We start from the raw sequence: 20,120 nt of genomic DNA, 5'->3' as shown, positions 1-20,120 counted from the left end.
CCAATGAAGACCATGGTGTCTACGAGATACCTTGTTCCAGTTGCCCACGAACATAGGACAGACAAACTGCGAATCCAAAACCGTATTTACGAACATTCTTTATCTGTAAAACATTCCGATACTACTTCAGCTCAAGCCCAACATCAAATTCAGACAGGTCTCAAGATAGATTTCGAAAAAACAAAATCCATCGCTATCCGTTGCTTAAAATTGAGAATTATTCGTGAAGCCATTGACCGCTGCTTCAGCGACCCCCTCCCCAACCAATCCCGCTCAAACCGTTTCTGCGTATACTGAGAGTATAATAGCAGCTACATATGATAAGACCGGTCGTTATTCGACACTGAGGAGTAGGCAAATTAAGACGTAAGTGTCGTTTGACGGTTCTTGTATTTCTACAGAACAAGATAATGGTACGTCACGGGTGAGGGGAGTAGGCAGATTGAGACTTCGAACTCGAACGGAACCATATCCCTCTTGATAATGGCTCCAAAATGGTTGCCGTTGTCTCTTTTTGTACCGGGTCATTGATGTCTGTTGGATCACAACTGTTCTGTCCCAACTCTTTTTCAAGACCTTTCAATTCTTTCCCAAAACAATAAGGTTCACATTTTAGATCAGTTTAGGTTTTTTTAACTCCGGTCTCTTATTTGAGCGTAGTTATTGATGCGTACGTTGTTTTCGGTATACTCTATGTCCAAGTACGATTAAACTGTACTAAATATGTTTAATCTATAAACAGTTTAATCGTATGATACTAGCCAAAATTCATTTTTATACATATTTCAAAGGTCTATATTTTATTAATAAACGTTGTTTAATATCCAAGCTTCCATTCCATAGAGTAGAGTTGAAGCCAGATTGAAATTTCGATTGCTTTTATCCAAGTTTCATTTTAGGTGACTACATCTGAAGGTCAAGCACAGGCAGCTGAATGGGGCGTCAGTTTTATGGAGACTTCTGCGAAGACCAACCACAATGTCAAACAGTTGTTCCAAGAACTTCTTAATTTGGAAAAGTCACGCAACGTAAGCCTTCAAATTGGAGGCAAAGCAAACAGCAGGGTTGCCAAAGATAAGTGCGATCTTATGTAAACGAAATCCGGTAAACCTTGCTGGATTTTCAAGATAATTTCCATCTATGTCTTACCGATGATCTTTTATTTTTTTAAATAGTTTTGATGTAATTTGTTTGTGAAGCGTTGTTAAAGAACTTATTTTATTTTAATTTTTATTTTAATATACAAGCTGTAACAAAAAATTAATCACCAATTAGATCAATTGATATTAAATACATTGCACTTGTATTTATTAATTACAAAAAAAGGTTAATATTACAGATGTTAGAGATTCTATGAGAAGTTGATAATGACGGAGTCACAGACCAAAAAATCTTTTAAATTGAACTTGCCAGAGGTGTGTTTGACACAGTTTAATCAACATCACCGTGGAAAAAGTCACAAAACTGTTTCATTACCTGTTTCATAACGATAAATGTAATAGCGAACGGGCAGTTACATAATGATTTATTGATGCGTGAATACGAATAGAATAGTCATACATTTGTTTTTTAAATATTAAAATAAAATATTTAATACTTTACTTTTCAACGAATACTAACAAAGATGCAATATTTTTCATTTAACAAGTGTCCAAACTCACCTCATTGCTCGAGAACACAGGTTCGAAAAAACATCGAACAGTGCATAAATCAAGATTTTTTTATGACTATTACTTAATTTTTTATATACGCATTCGTTGGCAGCTAAAGAACAGTTTACAAAACACATAAATTAAAACTGCTTAATTTTCAGAATATTTTGAATGATTTTGGATAATTTTTTTAGCTTAAAAATGAAATAATAATCGTAATAATTATAATTGTATTCTAATTGCTCCAATACTAATTTTGGGACTTTCATTGTTACAGCGATGTTACTTAATATTTATATATATTTTTTTTGTTTAACGGTATCAAATTTCGTAGTCTAAAAACTTGTATGACCTACAGGCCCACTTTATCTATCAAAAGACCAGTCAGTAAGATCAGCTTCTTTTCGTTCCATATCCTCATTGGAAGTTGGTGATCATTCTGACCCACATACGTTTGTTTACAGCGGCTCTAAACAGTTCTAAGGATGTTTACTCGTCCACTGCTTCAGATTTTTCAGCCAAGAGATTCGTCGTCTACCTGGCCCCTGCTTAATGTTCTACAAGTTATCACGTACCTTATATGATAGATGTAGAATGTGGTCTTTATCGCTTCTCATCATGTGATCAAAATATGAGGGTACGGTGTTATTTTCTTACTGCTTGTTTCTGTATGGGTCCATATAGGAGAGTTCAGAATACATAACAGTTAAGTACTCGAAGTCGTAATTTCTCTAGAGTGATCCCAATCCTCATTTTTAAGTTGCACCCTAGGTATTTGAAGTTTTGAATTCTTTCTTAAATGGTAGTTTATATTAAGGTTTTTGCTGATTATCATCATTTTGATATTAGGATTCTTTCCGAAATTTCTGCTAGTCATTTCGGTTCGGTTAATTAGCCTTTGAAGGCCTTCTGCGGTATCAGAAAGAAGAACAGAATCGTCAGCGTATTGGCAATTATTCATAAATATCCCATTGACCAAAATTTCGTCTTCAGTATTTGCCATTGCCTTGTTAAATAGGTATTCAGAGTAAATATTGAACAATAAGGGTGACGAAACACAACCCTGTCGAACTCTGTTCTGGATATTAAATGTTTCGGAATAATAATTGTCAACTTTAACGATGTTTTTTTACTGTGTATATAAAATTCCTATGAGCCTCAGAGCATTATCCTATTATACCTGTTGTTCTGAGAATATCGGTAAGTTTACTTTGTCGGAAGCTGTTTTTTAATCTAGAAAGCAGACAAATATATCAATCTACGTTCCTAGCTCTATGAATTACAGTTGGTTACTGAATAGTGCTTCCAAGTCCATTCCTTAATGCAAACTGAAATTCGTCCAGCTGATGTTCGAGGATTCGAGGATTGAATATATTCTATCGTGTATAATGTATAGAAAGATCTTCATCATATGGCTCAGTAAAGTTATTGTTCTGGAGACTTCGCATTTTTTGGGACATCTTTTCATAATGCTATGAATGTAAAGAGCAGCCAATCATTGGGAAATTTCCTGCCTGGTAAATGGCATTGAACGGATTTTGTATAGGTTCGATATAGTCATCTTCTACAGTTTGAGGATTTCTCTGAGTTTTTTATCTGGACCAGGAACTTTATTATTTTTTACTCTAGTTACTTTTGCTTTTGACATATGAGGGCTTCGTTCTCTACTTTAACCTCTTACTGCGATATTATGTTGCTGAAATATATTTCTTCTATTCCTTTCATCTTTCTACTTCTGCTGCATTTGTGGCAGCCAATTTGACCGTTGACCTGTTCAGTCATTTGTCAAATTGACTCAAAGCGTCAGTTGATAAACATCTACAGGTTAACATAATTTTTAATTTATAAAATTTTTTTTGAAAACGATTTCCGAATTGGAAATAGAATATAAATACAATATTTACCAATTTTGGCATTAGAGGAAAATTAACAAGAAATAAGAGTCTACACGGAATGTAACCATTTGTGAGTGATAATCTCACAGGAAGGAACTCTGAATGCGACTATCAAGCCAACAAGTACACTTGGCAGATAGCAATAAGTATCGTAAAAGGCTTGTCGTGGGACCAAACCATTACAAAATACAACAACAAAAATATATAATACAATAGTTAAAAGTATTATGGCCTATGCATAGCTCCTTAAATCATAGGCGGAAAAGATCCTCAGTGCCACAGAAACGAACTTTTCGAACGTGGTGATCGGCATGGATATTTAGAAGAAGAACATTGAACGAAATAATGAGAGAAATAATGGGAGTTAAAGGAAGATTCGCAGTGGACCTAAAAATAACGTATGGACACGTTAAGTGCGTAGAGAGAAATTACCTTACCTTACCCCGTGGCGCTATAGGCCTTGGAGGATCTCGACCTACCTCACGACATCCAAAGTCCAATCCAAAGTCTTCACCGTCTCTAACTAGTCCATAATTTTTTCTGAGGATATTTCTCTCCCACCTTCTGGGCGTTGCTTCATCATTTAGCTACAATATCTTCTTTGTGTTCCTACTGCCAACGCTGTGATTCTAGATTTAATCTTCTCTGCCATAGAATTGTTTTCGTCTAATGGAATTTTAAAACAAGTTCTGGAATGGAAATCGGGAGTAAAAACAAGACTAGGAAGCTTAGACATCGACCTTCTAACGAATCATTCTGAGATATTTATTTGTGATTTTTTAAATATATTCAAAATGTTGATAATTGCAGGTGTATATTTTATGTGGTATCTAACTTTTAACTTTATCTTTAACAACATTTCACAGTACTACATGCAATAAATATCCATAAATTTTAATTTGTTTTATACTTGTCTTAAAGAATTATACACATTAGTAAAACGTTCTGCCTTTTTTATCAATGGGTCGCCAATCGGTTATACCATAATACTGTGAGGAACTATAAGACGTAAGTGATACTATTGAACTCATCATTTTGGCTTTACAACCCTGTGTGGGTCCTAGCCTCCCCAAGAATTTTTCTCCAGTCGTCCCTATCCATCGCCTTCCTCCGCCAAGCACGTATTTCCATATTTCTCATGTCTTCATCGATGTTATCTAGGAATCTTGTTCTGGGTCTTCCTCTTCTTCTTTGACCAATAGGTCTATCAAGGAGCGTTTTTCTAGCTGGGTCGGTTTGCTCCATCCGCATAACATGGCCTACCCACCTTAGACGTCCTATCTTTATGTGTTTTACGATATCTGGTTCCTGGTATATCCTATAGAGTTCGAAGTTGTATCGTCTTCTCCAGACACCATTTTCATTTACCGCTCCATAGATGCGCCTTAGTATTTTTATACTATTGAACTAGGTGTGATATAGCATTCATTCTGTCTTTTTAAGAACAAACATATTTTTGACTTTTTCTAAAGGTTTTGAAATATTAGCAAGCTCAAAAGATGAAAGAGGTTTCGGTACAATTTGAATTACAAGAACAGAGTGAGATTACGTTAAGAAGTAGATATTTTTGGTCTTAAATTGACAATAATGTGAATTTGACAGATTACAGCCCGCTTTAATTGTCTATTTTATGTAGAATTACTCAACTGTTTATCGGATTAAGAAAACAAGTAAACAAAATACTGATAATCTTTTAAAAACATGACTTTATCATCTATTATTTAAATTTAATTCAGGTAGTAGTCCAATTAACTTCATAGTTATAGAAATTTTCATAATTATGATGTTAGACCATAATCTATAGCAATTAAATTACACCTACAACATTAACAACAGTACAAAGAGGTCTTTCAATTAGTGAAAGCTAACTAAAAAATCAAAAAAGGATAAAAATCGTTGATGCAAAAGAATAAGAATTTAAACTCAAAGACAAATGATAAAGATTGAAGTATCACAAGCAAAACGTGACAGATTTGTATTCAAAATACGAAATAATGGTCAGCGACGTCATTCTTAGTTTGTTGAGATTTACGGTGTTCTATAAAGGTAACATATCTAAGGTATCTAAGATACTTTATTTATTGTCTTTGTAATAAATAACGACTTTAGGTCACATGGATAAAATAATAATAAATTACTTATAAAAAGGTGAAACAATTTTAGTTATACTTATAATACCATTATTTTTGACATACTGCGCAGGGACTACAAGTTTTTATGAACAAAGTAACCGAAGTTAGTAGAAAATATGACCTAGATCTTATCATTAAAAAACAAGACAATCAAGAAAGAAATAATTGAATATATGCAATTTACCATCAATGAAAACGTAGTGGAACGAGTGTCAACATACACATTTTTTGCAGTGTTTAATTAAATAAACGGTGGGACCATTCGCAAAAAATGAAAGCTAAAATTAAAAAAGCAAAAGCAACGTTCATTCAAAAGTCCAAGCTATTTAATTCGCGGAATTTTTGTTTGCAACTGGAAATACGGTTACTATGGTGCTAAATATTCTTAATCCTATTATATATGTAAAGCAGTGTCTTGGAACCTGATTAGATCCATAAAGAAAAACTGAGGACTTTTGAGACGTAGACTTGTAAAATAATTCCTATTATACCATGAACGGACAAATTATCAAATGACAGAACTACAAAATCTTTATAAAAAGAAACAATATATACAACAACAAAAATTGTAATATTGGGGACATAAAATGAAAAACTAAACCAAATATACCTTACTGAAATGCAATCTGCAAGAAAAAGAGCAGTGTAAGAGTAGTGTAGGGAAACGACGGATTATTTACATAAAGAAGTTGAGGACCTGGATTGCAACATCTACCATGAGACTCTTCAAAATAGCAATAAACAAAATTATCATTGCCAGGGTAATTGAAACATTCGGTAACGCATAGGCACCAGAGATGAAATGTCAAATTACAAGGACACAGATGAATTAAAAATAAAAAAATTAAACAATAACTTGAACAGTTCACAAATTTACAGACCTGATATATTCATGGTGATGTCAAAGCAAGAAATTATTCTGTATGTATTGACCTGAACATATAAGACCTTTAATCCCATTTTTTGGTGTAGGTGTGTATTATGCCACGTTATATGTCACGTTTTATGTCAAATGTCATGTTCTCTGTCAAATGTCATGCTCTCTGTCAAATGTCATATTATGTCACGTGTGGACGCGCGTGCACACGTACATAATATATCACATTTGTCATAGAAATTGGACGCGCGTCCAAGTTCAAGTGTGATGAAGTGGCTTACTATCTACTCATAAGCCTCATTTTAGCATAGGAATGTGAACCTTTACCTTACCTTACATTAATGAAGCAAGATTAATTACATTTAAAGAACATTCAACGTAAAATATTAAACATCCAATGTAAAATATTACGTCAAATATTTTGACGTAATATTTGTGGAGTACATGCGAGATAAGATATACCAAGAATAATTTATTATAGAATGAGAACGCAGATTAAAAACTGCAAGGGAAGAAAACTTAAAAGAAAGTTCGACAAATATGAGCAATACAATACGATATAGAACCAAAAGTGAAATTAGATAGTCAATGACTAAAACGGAATAAAAAATGATAAAAATATACTATTTACAAAAAATAATAAAAGAATAGATAGCCACATTAAAGCACGGTGAAACAAACGAAAATATTGTATGAGTGGAGTAAATAATTAGTTATTCTATTGAATTATATTCAATTTATGATGGAGCAAGAACTAGTGTTAATGACAGATGTAATCCATGTTTAGCCCTCATCGATTCTCATTAGTACTCATTAGTATTGGATCAAGTAACAGAGAAATTCAAAGGGACATTCCTTGTAGCTTAATATATGCTGACGATGTGGTGTTGGTAAAATATACTGAAAAGGAATTCGAATAAAGACTGGAGCAGCGAAGATATGCTCTAGAAGAAAAAGGTCTAATAATTTTAATTAAAATTATGGTTTATTCTGATTAAATAGAGAAGATAAAAATTAAATATTTAAGATGTTCAGTTGAAGGTATTACTACAAATAAGATCGTAATGGATGGAGAAATTGACAAAAAGGAGTAAAATTAAGAATAATTATCTTAAGCCTAGTCTAGGTCTGATACCAATTTACGCCAAGACGGGAGAGCAATAATCACCTAATACGAAGAATCGCCGAGGTTCAAGTATTTGTAAAATGTATGAGAGGAAGACCAAAGAAGACTTGGTTGGAGACTGCTAGAGCAGACCAGATTGATTAGACCCAAAATAGAAACTTTTGGCGTCGAAGTTGAGGATTAACTAAGTTAAACCGAGTTGTTAATAAAAAATATGGAAATTGTAGCCAGCTCATCGAAGGAGACAGAGGCATAATTGGAACAAAGCAGTGGAAGATGCTATGAGAACGAGAAACTTCCAAAATGATGATTGGAGAGATAGGAAAAGTTGTAGGCTAGGAAGCGAGAAACGGCGAAAACACTCGCATGGTGATGATATTATTGATAACACTTAACAAAAAATGTGTCATATTTTCTTGCACAATGTTTACTTTTCAATATGTATCTCATCTCAAATAAAGTCCAAGTATGACGATATTTCGTCAGAAATACTTAGTTCCGAAGATATCGACGATGAAAATTTAAAACTAGGAAAAGAATATTTTTTAAAAAGTTGCTTTTCTGGTGTATTTAATGACACTTCTAACGACTTTTTGATCCGGTTTCGAGGCGAGATATCGACAGTTAAATTTGATCGGCGAGAAAATGGACGATAGCTGATTCTCGGTTTTTCCCACACTGGGAAATGCAAAAATATTGTAGTTCGTAATCAGCGTCAACTTGACCGGAAAATGCACTGTTCAAACAAAAATTGATTTTGTAGGTATTTCGAAAAATTAACATTTTGGTGATTGCTTTTTTCAAAGATATCTCAGCAATTAAACATTTTCGGAGAAAAAGAATATATTCGGACTCAGTTCCTTCGACTTAACTTATTAGAAGTGTTTTTAAAAAAATCGATTACTACATCCTAAACGGCATTTGTTTCAAAACGAATTATTACCGAAACTTGCTAATCTTTACATACTTTAAATACTTATATCTCTTTCTTATGCTTTTGTTGTGAGGTGCAATTTGACTACATGTCTATGTATTCATATTTACTTTAAAATCTTGGCATTGGTCTACTATTTGAAGTGTCATAGTTTTTGGATATTGCGGGTTATTGTAACTGTAAACAGCCCGGGCAAGTGAGAAGCTATAAAGCGATTCGGTGTACCCTTGTTGACTGTTAATGATTCGTAAAAATAAAAGTGCCCATCCGCGGACAATATTATTAGCTAAAACACTCTCTGTATATGTTAAAATGTCTTTCGTCCTGTACATAACCACCAGTCTTCTGCACTTGCTCGGTAATGATTGGTCGAGATAATCGATTTTTTATTTCTCATTTGTCTCATTCCCTAATTCGCTCATTATATATACGTCATCGGATAATATTTTGATCGACCGCACTGCGCCACGAAACATTTAAACACTCCATATCCCCTCAGTACAACATTTCGAACAAATAGAAGCTCATCTGCTCATTTATAGATTTAAGGAACAGTAATGGCTCTTAATAAGATCTCTAGGAGACCTCTTTTATTCAGTAATGCGAGCAGCTTAGGTGTCTGCTTTCACTGGAGTTCATATCATGCTTCTATCTAGACTGTGTGAGAGAATTAACTATTTTCATATATATTTTTGCTTCTAAACTGTTACCGGAAAAATCTATGATGAACAAACAAGATCAACATAAAATTTTTTCATTGTTTTTAATGATCAAGTTAATATCAAGTGGAAAGTATCAAGATAAAATATCAAGTGGATACAGCTGAATAATTATTGTTATTTTGTTTGAATACTACAACAATTTTAATTATTTGTTTAAAATCAGTATTTTACAAAAAATACTTTGTATTATATTCTGGAAAAACATATACTTAGTGTTGAAAACGTTATGTGCGCTTCTATTTATTCGACGATTTCATGATATAGTCGTCATATATGACATTTTTCCTATAAACATTATCCATGTCACAAATAGCATATCAGTAACCGTAGTTTTACAAATAATCTAGAGCTAGAGTAAAAATTATTACATACATAGTTGTTACTATTAAGAAATGGTTCTATCTAAGCACCTTGACGATTCCTTTTAGTCGATGTACCTATTTATATACAGATGCCTGGAGAATTAAACATCATTTTTTAAATTTTTATTAAAAAATATTTTATACAAAATATTTAAAGAAAGTCGAGTATTTTGGACGAAGTAACAAATATCTTGTATTTATTTTAATCATCAAGATTAGTTCGTGAGCGAAAATAAGCTGGCGGCTCATGTATCTTGTATTCTTGTAAGCGAATATATCGACAAACACTGTCTAGTGTATAACTTTAATTAGTAGTATTCCAGTTATGCTTAACTCACACAATTTCGTCAGCTTTGCTAAAATTGAAAACTATAGAAGTGAGTGACGGATTCAGATTTAGAACAATAATAACTTAGGCAAATATATTAAGAACAACAAGAGCCAAAAGAAAAAGCACTTACACAGTGGTGCATACAAACCTAAATTTGACGACTGCCCAAAAACTTACATCGGCCAAACTGTTGGAACTTTTAACAAACGTTTAGCAGGACACAAAGGGGCTTTTAATAATAGAAAAAGAGATTTTCTACGTACGCACTTCACCTTCTAGACCATAATCATTTTTTTTAAATACAGACAATTCTAAATCACCACTTAAGACAAACAGTTCTCCTCATCACCTTATTCGGTTAAAGACTATAAAGTGTAAACGCATACAAAAATAGATCACTTGAGAAAGGCACTCTGCCGAAACAACTCTCATGATAATAAATTATAATAAATTTTGTCTAAGCGTTGAAAAAAATCAGTGTGTTATTCTTCCATAAAAGTGACGTTTTTTTTTTCGATAAAAAAAAAACATACAGAATTACATGAAAATATGATTTTGGATTTTTGAATCTAAATTTATAAGTTTTTGAGCTTTAGTTCCAATAATTGACTATTTCTGTATTAAATTACTTAATTGTAGGACGTTTAGGCCACTGGTTTGAACCTTGAAAGGTTGGTTTTAAGTATGGAAGAAAAGGTTTACGTAAATTTCCAGGTCTTAGTCCGGTGAGAAAAGTGCGTTTAAGATAGGATATAAGAAATATATAATAGGAACAAAGATCTGGGAAGACAAACAGAAAACACTACAAGTAAAAGGTAAACTCAGGTAAACAAAAGACGGTAGAGAATATATATATATATATATATATATATATATATATATATATATATATATATATATGCAGCTATAACGTCCACGGAAGCAAAAATACAAAAAGAAATCAGAGACATAGCAAAACAAGAAAGAAGAAAAGGAGCAAAAGTAAAAATCAGTTACCAGAAATTAGAAATAGATGACAAGGTGCTGAAGGGAATGCAACAGAAAATAAATGCACAAAAATTGAAAATGCTACAAGAGAAAGAAGAATGGATGGTTGAAAACGAAACAGACAATGCAAACGAAGAGGAAAATGAGTCAAGGTATATTCAGAATAATAAGAAAAATACAAAGAGAATGATAAAAAACATTGGAACATGGAACGTGAGAACGCTGCTGGAAACAAAAAAATGGAAGAACTAACGACACAGTTAAAACAATACAAGATATATATTGCAGGAATTCAGGAAACCAAATGGGGGGTGACATGGAAAAATCGAAAAGGAAAGTTATACAGTATGGTATGCAGGCGAAGAAAAACAGGGATATGGAGGAACGACTGTTATGGTGATGGGGGAAATATAAGTGAAAGAATATCATACATAAGAGTAAACAGCAGACCGAACAAGTTGTCCATAATAAATGTCTACGCACTCACAGAAAACAGTGATGACTTGATAAAGCAACAGTTCTATGAAACACTAGAAGAAAACACCGAGAAAATCCCGGAGAAGATATACTAATCATTATAGGAGATTTCAACGCCCAAATAGGCAAAGAAAATTGCTTCAGGTAGGTTGCAGGTGAAAACTCAATACATGACACAACAAACAATAATGGAGAAAGACTATGCACGATATATAAACACAAAGACATACACAAAATAACGATGGATCAGGAGTCTGGAGGAAAATCAAATAGACAATGTACTGATTAAAAAGACATTCAAACAATCCACGACCATATGCTAGTAATTACAAAATGTTACATAAAAACAAGGACGAATGAAAGGCGAAAAGCACAGAGAAAGTGGGACGTAGATAAATTGAAAGAGAAAGAAATAGAAAGATTTGTACAAGAATTTAATATAGGGATGCAGTTTACAGAACAAGAAATGGAGGAACAGTGGAAAAAATCAAACAAGCAATAAAAAATGCAGCAGAGAAAGTGGTTGGCAAAATGAAAGATGAAATAATTGGTTTGACGATGAGTGCAAAAGCAGTGGAAGAAAAGAATAAAATAAGATTGAAATGGTTAAGCTCAACCAAAGAAGATGAACGAGAAAAATACAAAGATCAAAGGGAAAAGTCAAAGAAATTGTTTAAATCGAAAAAACAATCAAAAAGTAGACGAAATTATGAACGTTTATTAGTTTTATCAGATAACATGCGGTATATAGTTTGAGTAGTCTACCGTTAGAAACCGTAAAAATATAAGTATGAGAATGATAAACAATACAGATGACGCCCTAATCCGTCTGTGGCGAGTGCACGTGCCGCTCCCTTATGTGGAACAAGGATTTTTAAATAATTCCCTTGTTTAAGTGATGATTTTCTTGTTATAAAATCATTGGTACGTAAATTATTAGTAACCCACTTACTACACATTTCACGTCACAAGCTCACCTAATTGAAATCTGATAACTAGATTGGTATAAATTAAACATAACATTTTGCATTTGAAGCGAATCACTGCTATATTTAGATTTTATCGGTGTCAGGTCGACAGATCTATCTCAATATTTTGTAATAAGTAATGTAGTGGTACCATTAAACATATATTCTTTCTAACAGGGTTAAATTTGTCTCCGAGAGAATAACTTAAAGAAGTTCTAATATCGCACCTATCTTGGTTGTTTTCTAGTCTAGTTTTAGGCTATTTTCGTTCATTGGTTTTGGTTCATTATGGCATAATTTCTTGCTGCATTTTGTCATATTCTTCGGTTTTCGTTCCGATTTTGAAATATTTTATAATTTCGCACCTCCCCGGCAAAATTGTGAATATTTTTCTGGCTGTATACATGTGTACTTAATTTCTTCCTTCTCGTACACACAAAAGACAATTGTAGAAGCCATGCGGATAATTGATCACTTGTGGTGTAGATACCGTATTGTCGCACTAGAACCGCAGGACTCTCGGCGAATGGGTTCCTAATACCACCCTAACCTATCCTCGTGCTGCTTCATACCTGACGTGGGTTCCACCAGTATGATCGAATACTATCCGATGTGTTTCCTACATCGCCAGGGGAGTAGAATATCTTCAGATCCTTTATGTGCCATTTACCTATTTGACACCACCTAGATTGCTTAACTTTTAAACCAAAGGCGATAATTTCTTCACTATATTACACATAACGACTTTGGGAGTATTATCAATAAATATGCAATAAAATTTTAAATATATGGAGCAGTGTTAGATAAAAAAAATTGTTGTAGTCATAACGGTCAACCCGGTTTACTTGCGTTATCTTAGAATTTTTATTCGTAATTGTTAAATTGTATTTAAAAGGAAAAAATATATTACATATGTCTTTGTCCATTCACTTATGAGTCCAACGATGATTTGGGTGTGGTCCAGGATTTGGCGCTGAAGTTTCTTCTGCGTCGCCGATACAGCTCGATATATATACAGCAGGTTCTGTCGAATAGCTTGTGAAAAGGCATCTAGTATTTCGGGGATGGATAGTTTACCCCTTTTTTTCATTTTCAGTTTTTTTGTTGTCTCCTTTAGATTAAAAGATTCCCGTCCTTAAAAGCAGGATCGCCATGTGATTTGGAACTAGTGCGAGGGGACATCCGAGGTATGTGTCGTCATTCGACGAGAAATTCTTTAATGAATTCCTTAAAACAAATTTAACACTTTTTGAAATAATACTTTTATTGGTACTACAACTACTTTACTTATTACAAAACATTGAGGTAGTTCCATCGACCTGACACCGATAAAATCTAAATATACCAGTGATTCACTTTAAGTGCAAAATGTTCAATTTATACCTATCTAAAGAGGTTAGAGTTTTAGACACACATTTCTGCTGCTTTATGAGATTTCAATTAGGTAAGATTGTGACCGTGAAATGTGTCGTAAGCGGGTTAATAAATACTTAACATTAATAATTATAACAAGGGAAATTTTTAAAATTCCTTGTTCCCGATAAGGGAGAGGTACGTGTATACGCCACACTTCTCTAAACATACAGAAATTTCTAGTTAAAACTACGTAATACCGAAATTAACAAGAAAAAACCACATTAAGAAAATCGAGTAGTATGGGCCAACCTTTGTACACTACTTTATCTCTGTGTCATATGGTATTCTCTCTTTTCGATAAAGATAATAGAACATAAAATATACACCCTGACGAAATAGCAACGCTGATGTACAAAACCTCTACGAACCTTTCCTACTAAAAGAAAGATGACTTCTGAACGGATGAACACCCGAAATTATACGAAAGCATTGGGCTTTAGTACTGTTGCATACGCATATAGAATTCCCTTGATGAATTTCATTTTTAAAACTTAATACAAAAAATAGGTTAATCGTATATAGTGAAAGATGCATAGTCATAGACATACATATTGAGAAAACGTAATACATAATCAGAAACTTATTTAAGAATGGACAAAAAACAAAAATTTTTTCTGCGAAAAAAAAAGCATAACTGAATATAAAACTAAATAAAAACTTTATAAAATCATACTATTATCGCAACAGAAACAAGAATATTATATTTTGTTAACCTTTACAATGGTCATTATGTGTAAGAATTTAACAAATGATACATTCTTCGATGCATCCTGTAGTTGTTGAAGAAGAAACACATTCTGTTGTTATTTATTGGTATAGAGGACCACCTGTTACTTGTTTATATTAAATTGTTGTCGTTTTTTGAAAAAGGAAGGTGTCTAACCAAATCGAGCGTTTTCTTGTATTACTGAATGATAAAAATTAACGAAAATATCGACATTAAAAATTACATTCACTTTTTAGTTTTTCCCTAACTTATTGTATTGAAGGAATTAGTTATTTTCTTAAATTAAGATATATATTTATTATTCACAGACAGTTCAAAATTATCTTGGGATGTCTATATAAAAAACTTTAGAATTTGATTTCGAATTCTCACTCCTATTCAGTATTCTCCATAACAAAAATATTCAGAAAGGACCCTGTTCATCCATTAAGTACCATTTTTTATATACTCGATGGCTCATCGTGCTGGGTCTTTGGTGTGTCTTTTATTTAGTAGGTTGATTATTTGACTCATACTTCAGTCAGAAATTTTTCAACAAAGCAGCATAAAATCGAAAGTAGTTCTGAAACTTTGAATTAAAATTTGCAAGTGATACAGTCACCCATTTGTTAAGTCGTACGGTGAGAAAACTATGGTACTAAAAAACACATATACGATTCTTTGTGATCTTAACAATTATATTTTTTGTCCTTAAACAGAACCGTAATTGATGTATGGGGGTGTTTGAGTGTGTTAACGATTTCTGATTCAATTGGCAAATCAGTAGCCAGAATCAGAATCATTAGGGTTTCAGTTGTGATAGTTCAAGATTCTTCCATCGCGTTTCCGGTGACTATTTGCTAAGTTAAAAAAAAAACATCAAATTAGATTGGAACCGCCAACATCTACTTTTATTTCCCAAAAAATATGTAAAATAAGAAAATTATAGGTTTAACACTGGCATTCTGTAGTGAATTGAATGTATTTTTGTAATAAACACCAAAGTCATGGATTATAAGGGAAAACTTATTTCTTTAGGTCTTAACAAATCAAGCGGCTATTTTTAAATGTCCCAAAATAACTAATTCCATTCGTCAGATATCCTTTACAACTCGTTCTAATTTTAAAAGAATCCTTTTTGCTATAATATTGATTTTATATTAATTTCGATTTGGTAAGGGACGTCAGCTTAGTCGAGGCGCTTAGTTGAACAACAGAAGTAAAATTTTTAGTATGGGTGCTACTGCAAAAGTAACTTACAAGTTGTTCGTGTTAATAAAGAATATTTGTTATTATTCACGCTTATAGTGTTCACTATATGAACTGCAATTATTGTGATGACTTTATATATTGTATTTATGCAACGAAATACGATAAAATAAATAAATAATAGTTGTTAGCGGAAGAAATTTTGAATAACGTGTAATCGAAATAATTAATGATAAGTATAGTGCTGAGAATAGGTTTACAATGTAGATAATAGTTTAGTTCTAATGTTCCATTCAATAATTTCAGTTTTTACTAATTTACCTATGTGTAAATCTATTTTCTGCTCGTTATTACGTGAAACCGGAAGTACCCATCAACTTTGTTATTTTTAATGAAGCACCCTATATATTATAATTCTTAATTCTGTATAAAATGTTGGGACAGATTTTGTAAAAGGTATCGAATATAAAAAAAACTATTTTTTGAGTTATTTATCTTTTTTATACTAGTTTTACTTTCTGTGTGAAAATTTTTTTCAAGATTGTGTTTCTAAATAGATGAGTTATCAAAATTCTGCGTGTTAAAATTAAAAAAATAATAACTTAGAATTAAAATATACGATAGTTATACGATAATTTATACAAAATTTGTTCAAAATTTTATACAGTATTTTAAAAATTATGATAGTATATAGGATGTTCATTAAAAATAACAAAGTTGATGGGTACTTCCGGTTTCATCCGAAGTAATGGCGAGTTGTTAATAGTTTAAACGTGCAGATCAGTTTTTATAATAGCGTAAAGAGAAATTAAGCTTTGTGAAATAATTTGATTATAAATGTTCTGCTATATATGGGGTCATATTATACCGCCACATTCGTTGATCATATCAATCCTGGTCATATAGTTCGCTTTGGCCATATGATATGACTATGGTGGCTTAATAGTAAGTAGTAAAGACAGATAAACCAACAAAATATATTATGCTATAAAAAAAAATACCTAAGTAAAGAAATGATCACCGAAAATGCATAAGAATTTTTCTACCATTCCTCTGTTATATTCGCTCTTGATGTTTTATTGATCTCTGTATTACTATACTTGATTTTTCGATAGGGCATTATTCGAAATGACTGATGCTATCATGTAAGTATATAAGTAAAAGCAAAACGGTAGCGAAACAATAATGTACTCAAATGACTTACTATTTCGAAATTTTCTGCTCTTAGAAAGCTGTTCTAAAATATTTTAATAACTGCTTTTAACTTAGTCTTTCAAAAGGGAACCGTTAGCAAGATGTAAAAAGAACTAGACTTCTTACCAAATATGAATTAATTAATGAAAGACAAATTCTAGTTCTTTAATTGCAAAGAAAAATACAGATTGTAGGGTTATGCAGAATGTCTCTATTTTACATTGACTAGTTTTTTATTCTTCAGTTTTAAATGGTTTTTAGGTTAGTTTTAAACTACAATTCATTTAACTGAAAATTATAACAAGCAAACTCATAACCGATGTTTAGATATTTCCTATCCTTAATATTATTTTAGTTATGGTTTGGTATGATTTCTACAGTTTAGTCTGTATTCCTTCTCCTTGTCGGTCGCTCCAGCTCATTCCATCCTGCCAATCTCCATCTTGCAGGTTGCTTCTTTCTATTGCCTCATCTCAATATCTAAATAAATTTCTAGGTCTCTCCTGTTTCTTTGACTCCATTCTGCAAATTTTGTTTACAGGGCCAGGTGAATCCAGGCTAAACTTTTTTCCTTTATATACTCAATTATAGTAGTTGTAGAAGCCGTTTGTCAATTTTTAGTGATTTCTAATATTTTGCCATTTCTCGTTAATTACATATTCTCCAAAACTATTTACTTTTTTCACTATTTTACTATTTTACTTTCGTTCAGGTCCCCGGTAATAATCCTGATTTCCTGCTTTAATCTTTAATTTATTTCTTCCCGAGTTTGTTCTATAAGTTCTCGTTTTCTTTAATTGGGCTATCGCCTGTTGAACTGTGTACTGTTTCAGTATATTTTGAACGTTTTTACGGTGTCTTCCGTATATTTTTAAATTAAGTTTGGCAATTCTCTAATCTATTAATTTCCAATTTTCTACCCAGTCTTTACGTTCCATGTGCACATTAAAAGTTCTCGCTGGCTTCACTTTCTTGTTTTAAAGTTGAACTTAGGAGCTTACACTTAAAGCAGAACTGTCTCCAGATTTATCCGGACGAATGTGTGGATAGCGACTATATTCTTTTTATTTTCGCTGTGTCTATTGTTAGGGATCGATAGATTTTTTGCTATTTCCAGAGTCGATAGACCTGACACCACAGCCCCTTTTTAGGAGGACTTATTCAACCGCCACTTTGTGTTAAACATAAATTTACTAATATGCATTTTCAGCGTAATCATTGTAGTTTAAGAGTCGGTAACTAAAATTGACACATCCTGCATATTGATGCAATAACAAAAAGGTGTACAAAACACATACACACCACTAATTGGATTTTGCAATAATTTTTTAACGACTGTACGTTTTTGTTATTGGATCTTGATAAAATAATTTTAACATTAGGGAAATCAGTGACTGTTTAGTTTACAGTGAATTGTCATTATATAGTGAACTATGGATCCAATGTTTGTATACAGGTAGGAGAAAATTACTCAAAAAGCCCTATTTTCTTGTGTAACTGTCCTTTACCTTTTCTGTGTCTGACTGCATCTGATCTGGTAACGTTTTTTAAACATTAATGCACACTTTTTAGCATATATTGGGATGAAGAATCAAATAGTATTATATACTGACTGATAAAACAAGACTTAATAGATTAGACAAATTAAAAGTCAATTCAGTTCTTCTTTATGTAGTGGAGAAAATAACCTCGGGAGTTGCACTATGGACAAATTAGAATCGTTTGAAATGCGGACGTTTGGAAATAAACTGGCAATGTTCTGGTCAAATAAAATAAAAATAAAACCATTTATTGTTATATTCTGTTACATGTTTTATTACTATATTATTTTTTACTGGTCCGCTTTTACTCGCCCGACTTACCTGGATTTCATCTTCTGGATGTTAATGGTCTCCTTCAGTCAAGTATTGAACGGTTTCTTTGATTAAGTGCTTCTTTCACTTACTCCTTATCGTATTGTTAATTAGATTTCTCTGTGTGCTGCTTGCGGTGAATCTCTGCTGTGTTCCACAAATACAACGTATGTCGCATAAATAGTTGTATTCGGCAAAAGTATGAAATCCAAGTTGCGTGTATTAGAACTTACTTCTTAGATTCGAAATGTTCGGTTGAAGTAGCGCCCTCTTTTCCTTATTATTTCTTTTGAGGATCAGTTCTGGTTCTGTTTTTCATTACTTTATCAAGATATTCTTTTTAGATAATTTTAAATAGTTCTTTATAGATCTGATATTGTCAGATAATAACTATCCTCACATGCGTAGAAAATCAGCCTTAAGACGCAAATGTGTCTATTTATGTTATCATTGTTGTCACATTTTGCTATTTATTGAAATAACTCGCCCATAGATCCTCCAATATTTATATGTACTAACAGAAAAATCATTTGACAAAATTGTCTAGATGAAAAATTTAGTTAATATTTTTTTAAAACTGGATCAGATAAGGTCACTATTACTGTCTTCTTGGTATTTGTTAGTTGTGTGTATACAGAATTGAATCTAATTTGACTTTTTAGATAAATCCAAAACGACTTTAAAATCTTTGTACATACCGCAAAAATATAGGTTAGTTATACTCTTGTGTAATATATGGAATAATAATAGATTAAAATATTTTTAAAACTAAAAGGATTCTATTCTGTATCTAATTTTTGTATAAATTTTGTAACTTTTCAGATTTCAATGATTCTAAATTTCTGGATATCTTCTTAAACACTGATAACGATACAGCGAAACTACTAGACATATTCTAAAGAAATCGAAAAAAAAAATGTTGACACCGAAGTTGATGTTAAAAAAAAAGTTACAAAATTATTAGATTTAATAATAGCGTTCCTCTTTTTTGACACCTCTTTTTCTTCGATATAATGTTAATTTGTATAATAACACAGTTTATATTAAATAATATTCATTATTACCAATAGTTGTGTTTTATTATATAGATAGGCTACTATTAGCTTAATACCAAAATGAATCAGAAACTAATGATGAAGAAACAAGAAAATATTAACAAATAATTCTCCTCCAATATTGGTGCGAAAAGTATACAATCGTTAAACAACTTATTAACAGTATGGCAATATTCTCATTGCTCTTCTTCTTCTTCTTCTTCTTCTTCTTCCTTTTCTTCTTA

General features: G+C 32.2%; 1 protein-coding gene across 2 annotated transcripts in view; it reads left to right on the top strand.

Annotated features, from left to right (window-relative positions):
• LOC140434874 (GTP-binding protein Di-Ras2) overlaps positions 1-19,908 on the top strand; it is a 33,997-nt gene extending 14,089 nt beyond the window's left edge. For both annotated transcript variants that reach the window (XM_072523466.1, XM_072523467.1), the window contains exon 3: positions 900-19,908. In XM_072523466.1, coding sequence (XP_072379567.1) covers positions 900-1,094 — 195 coding nt within the window. In that variant the 3' untranslated portion in view covers positions 1,095-19,908. The remainder of the gene's footprint in view (positions 1-899) is intronic.
• The last annotated feature ends 212 nt before the right edge of the window (positions 19,909-20,120 follow it).

This window comes from Diabrotica undecimpunctata, chromosome 2 (assembly GCF_040954645.1).
Source record: "Diabrotica undecimpunctata isolate CICGRU chromosome 2, icDiaUnde3, whole genome shotgun sequence".
Lineage (NCBI taxonomy): Eukaryota > Metazoa > Arthropoda > Insecta > Coleoptera > Chrysomelidae > Diabrotica > Diabrotica undecimpunctata.
The sequence above is the reverse complement of the archived record's forward strand: the minus strand, read 5'-3'. Positions and strand labels throughout refer to the sequence as shown.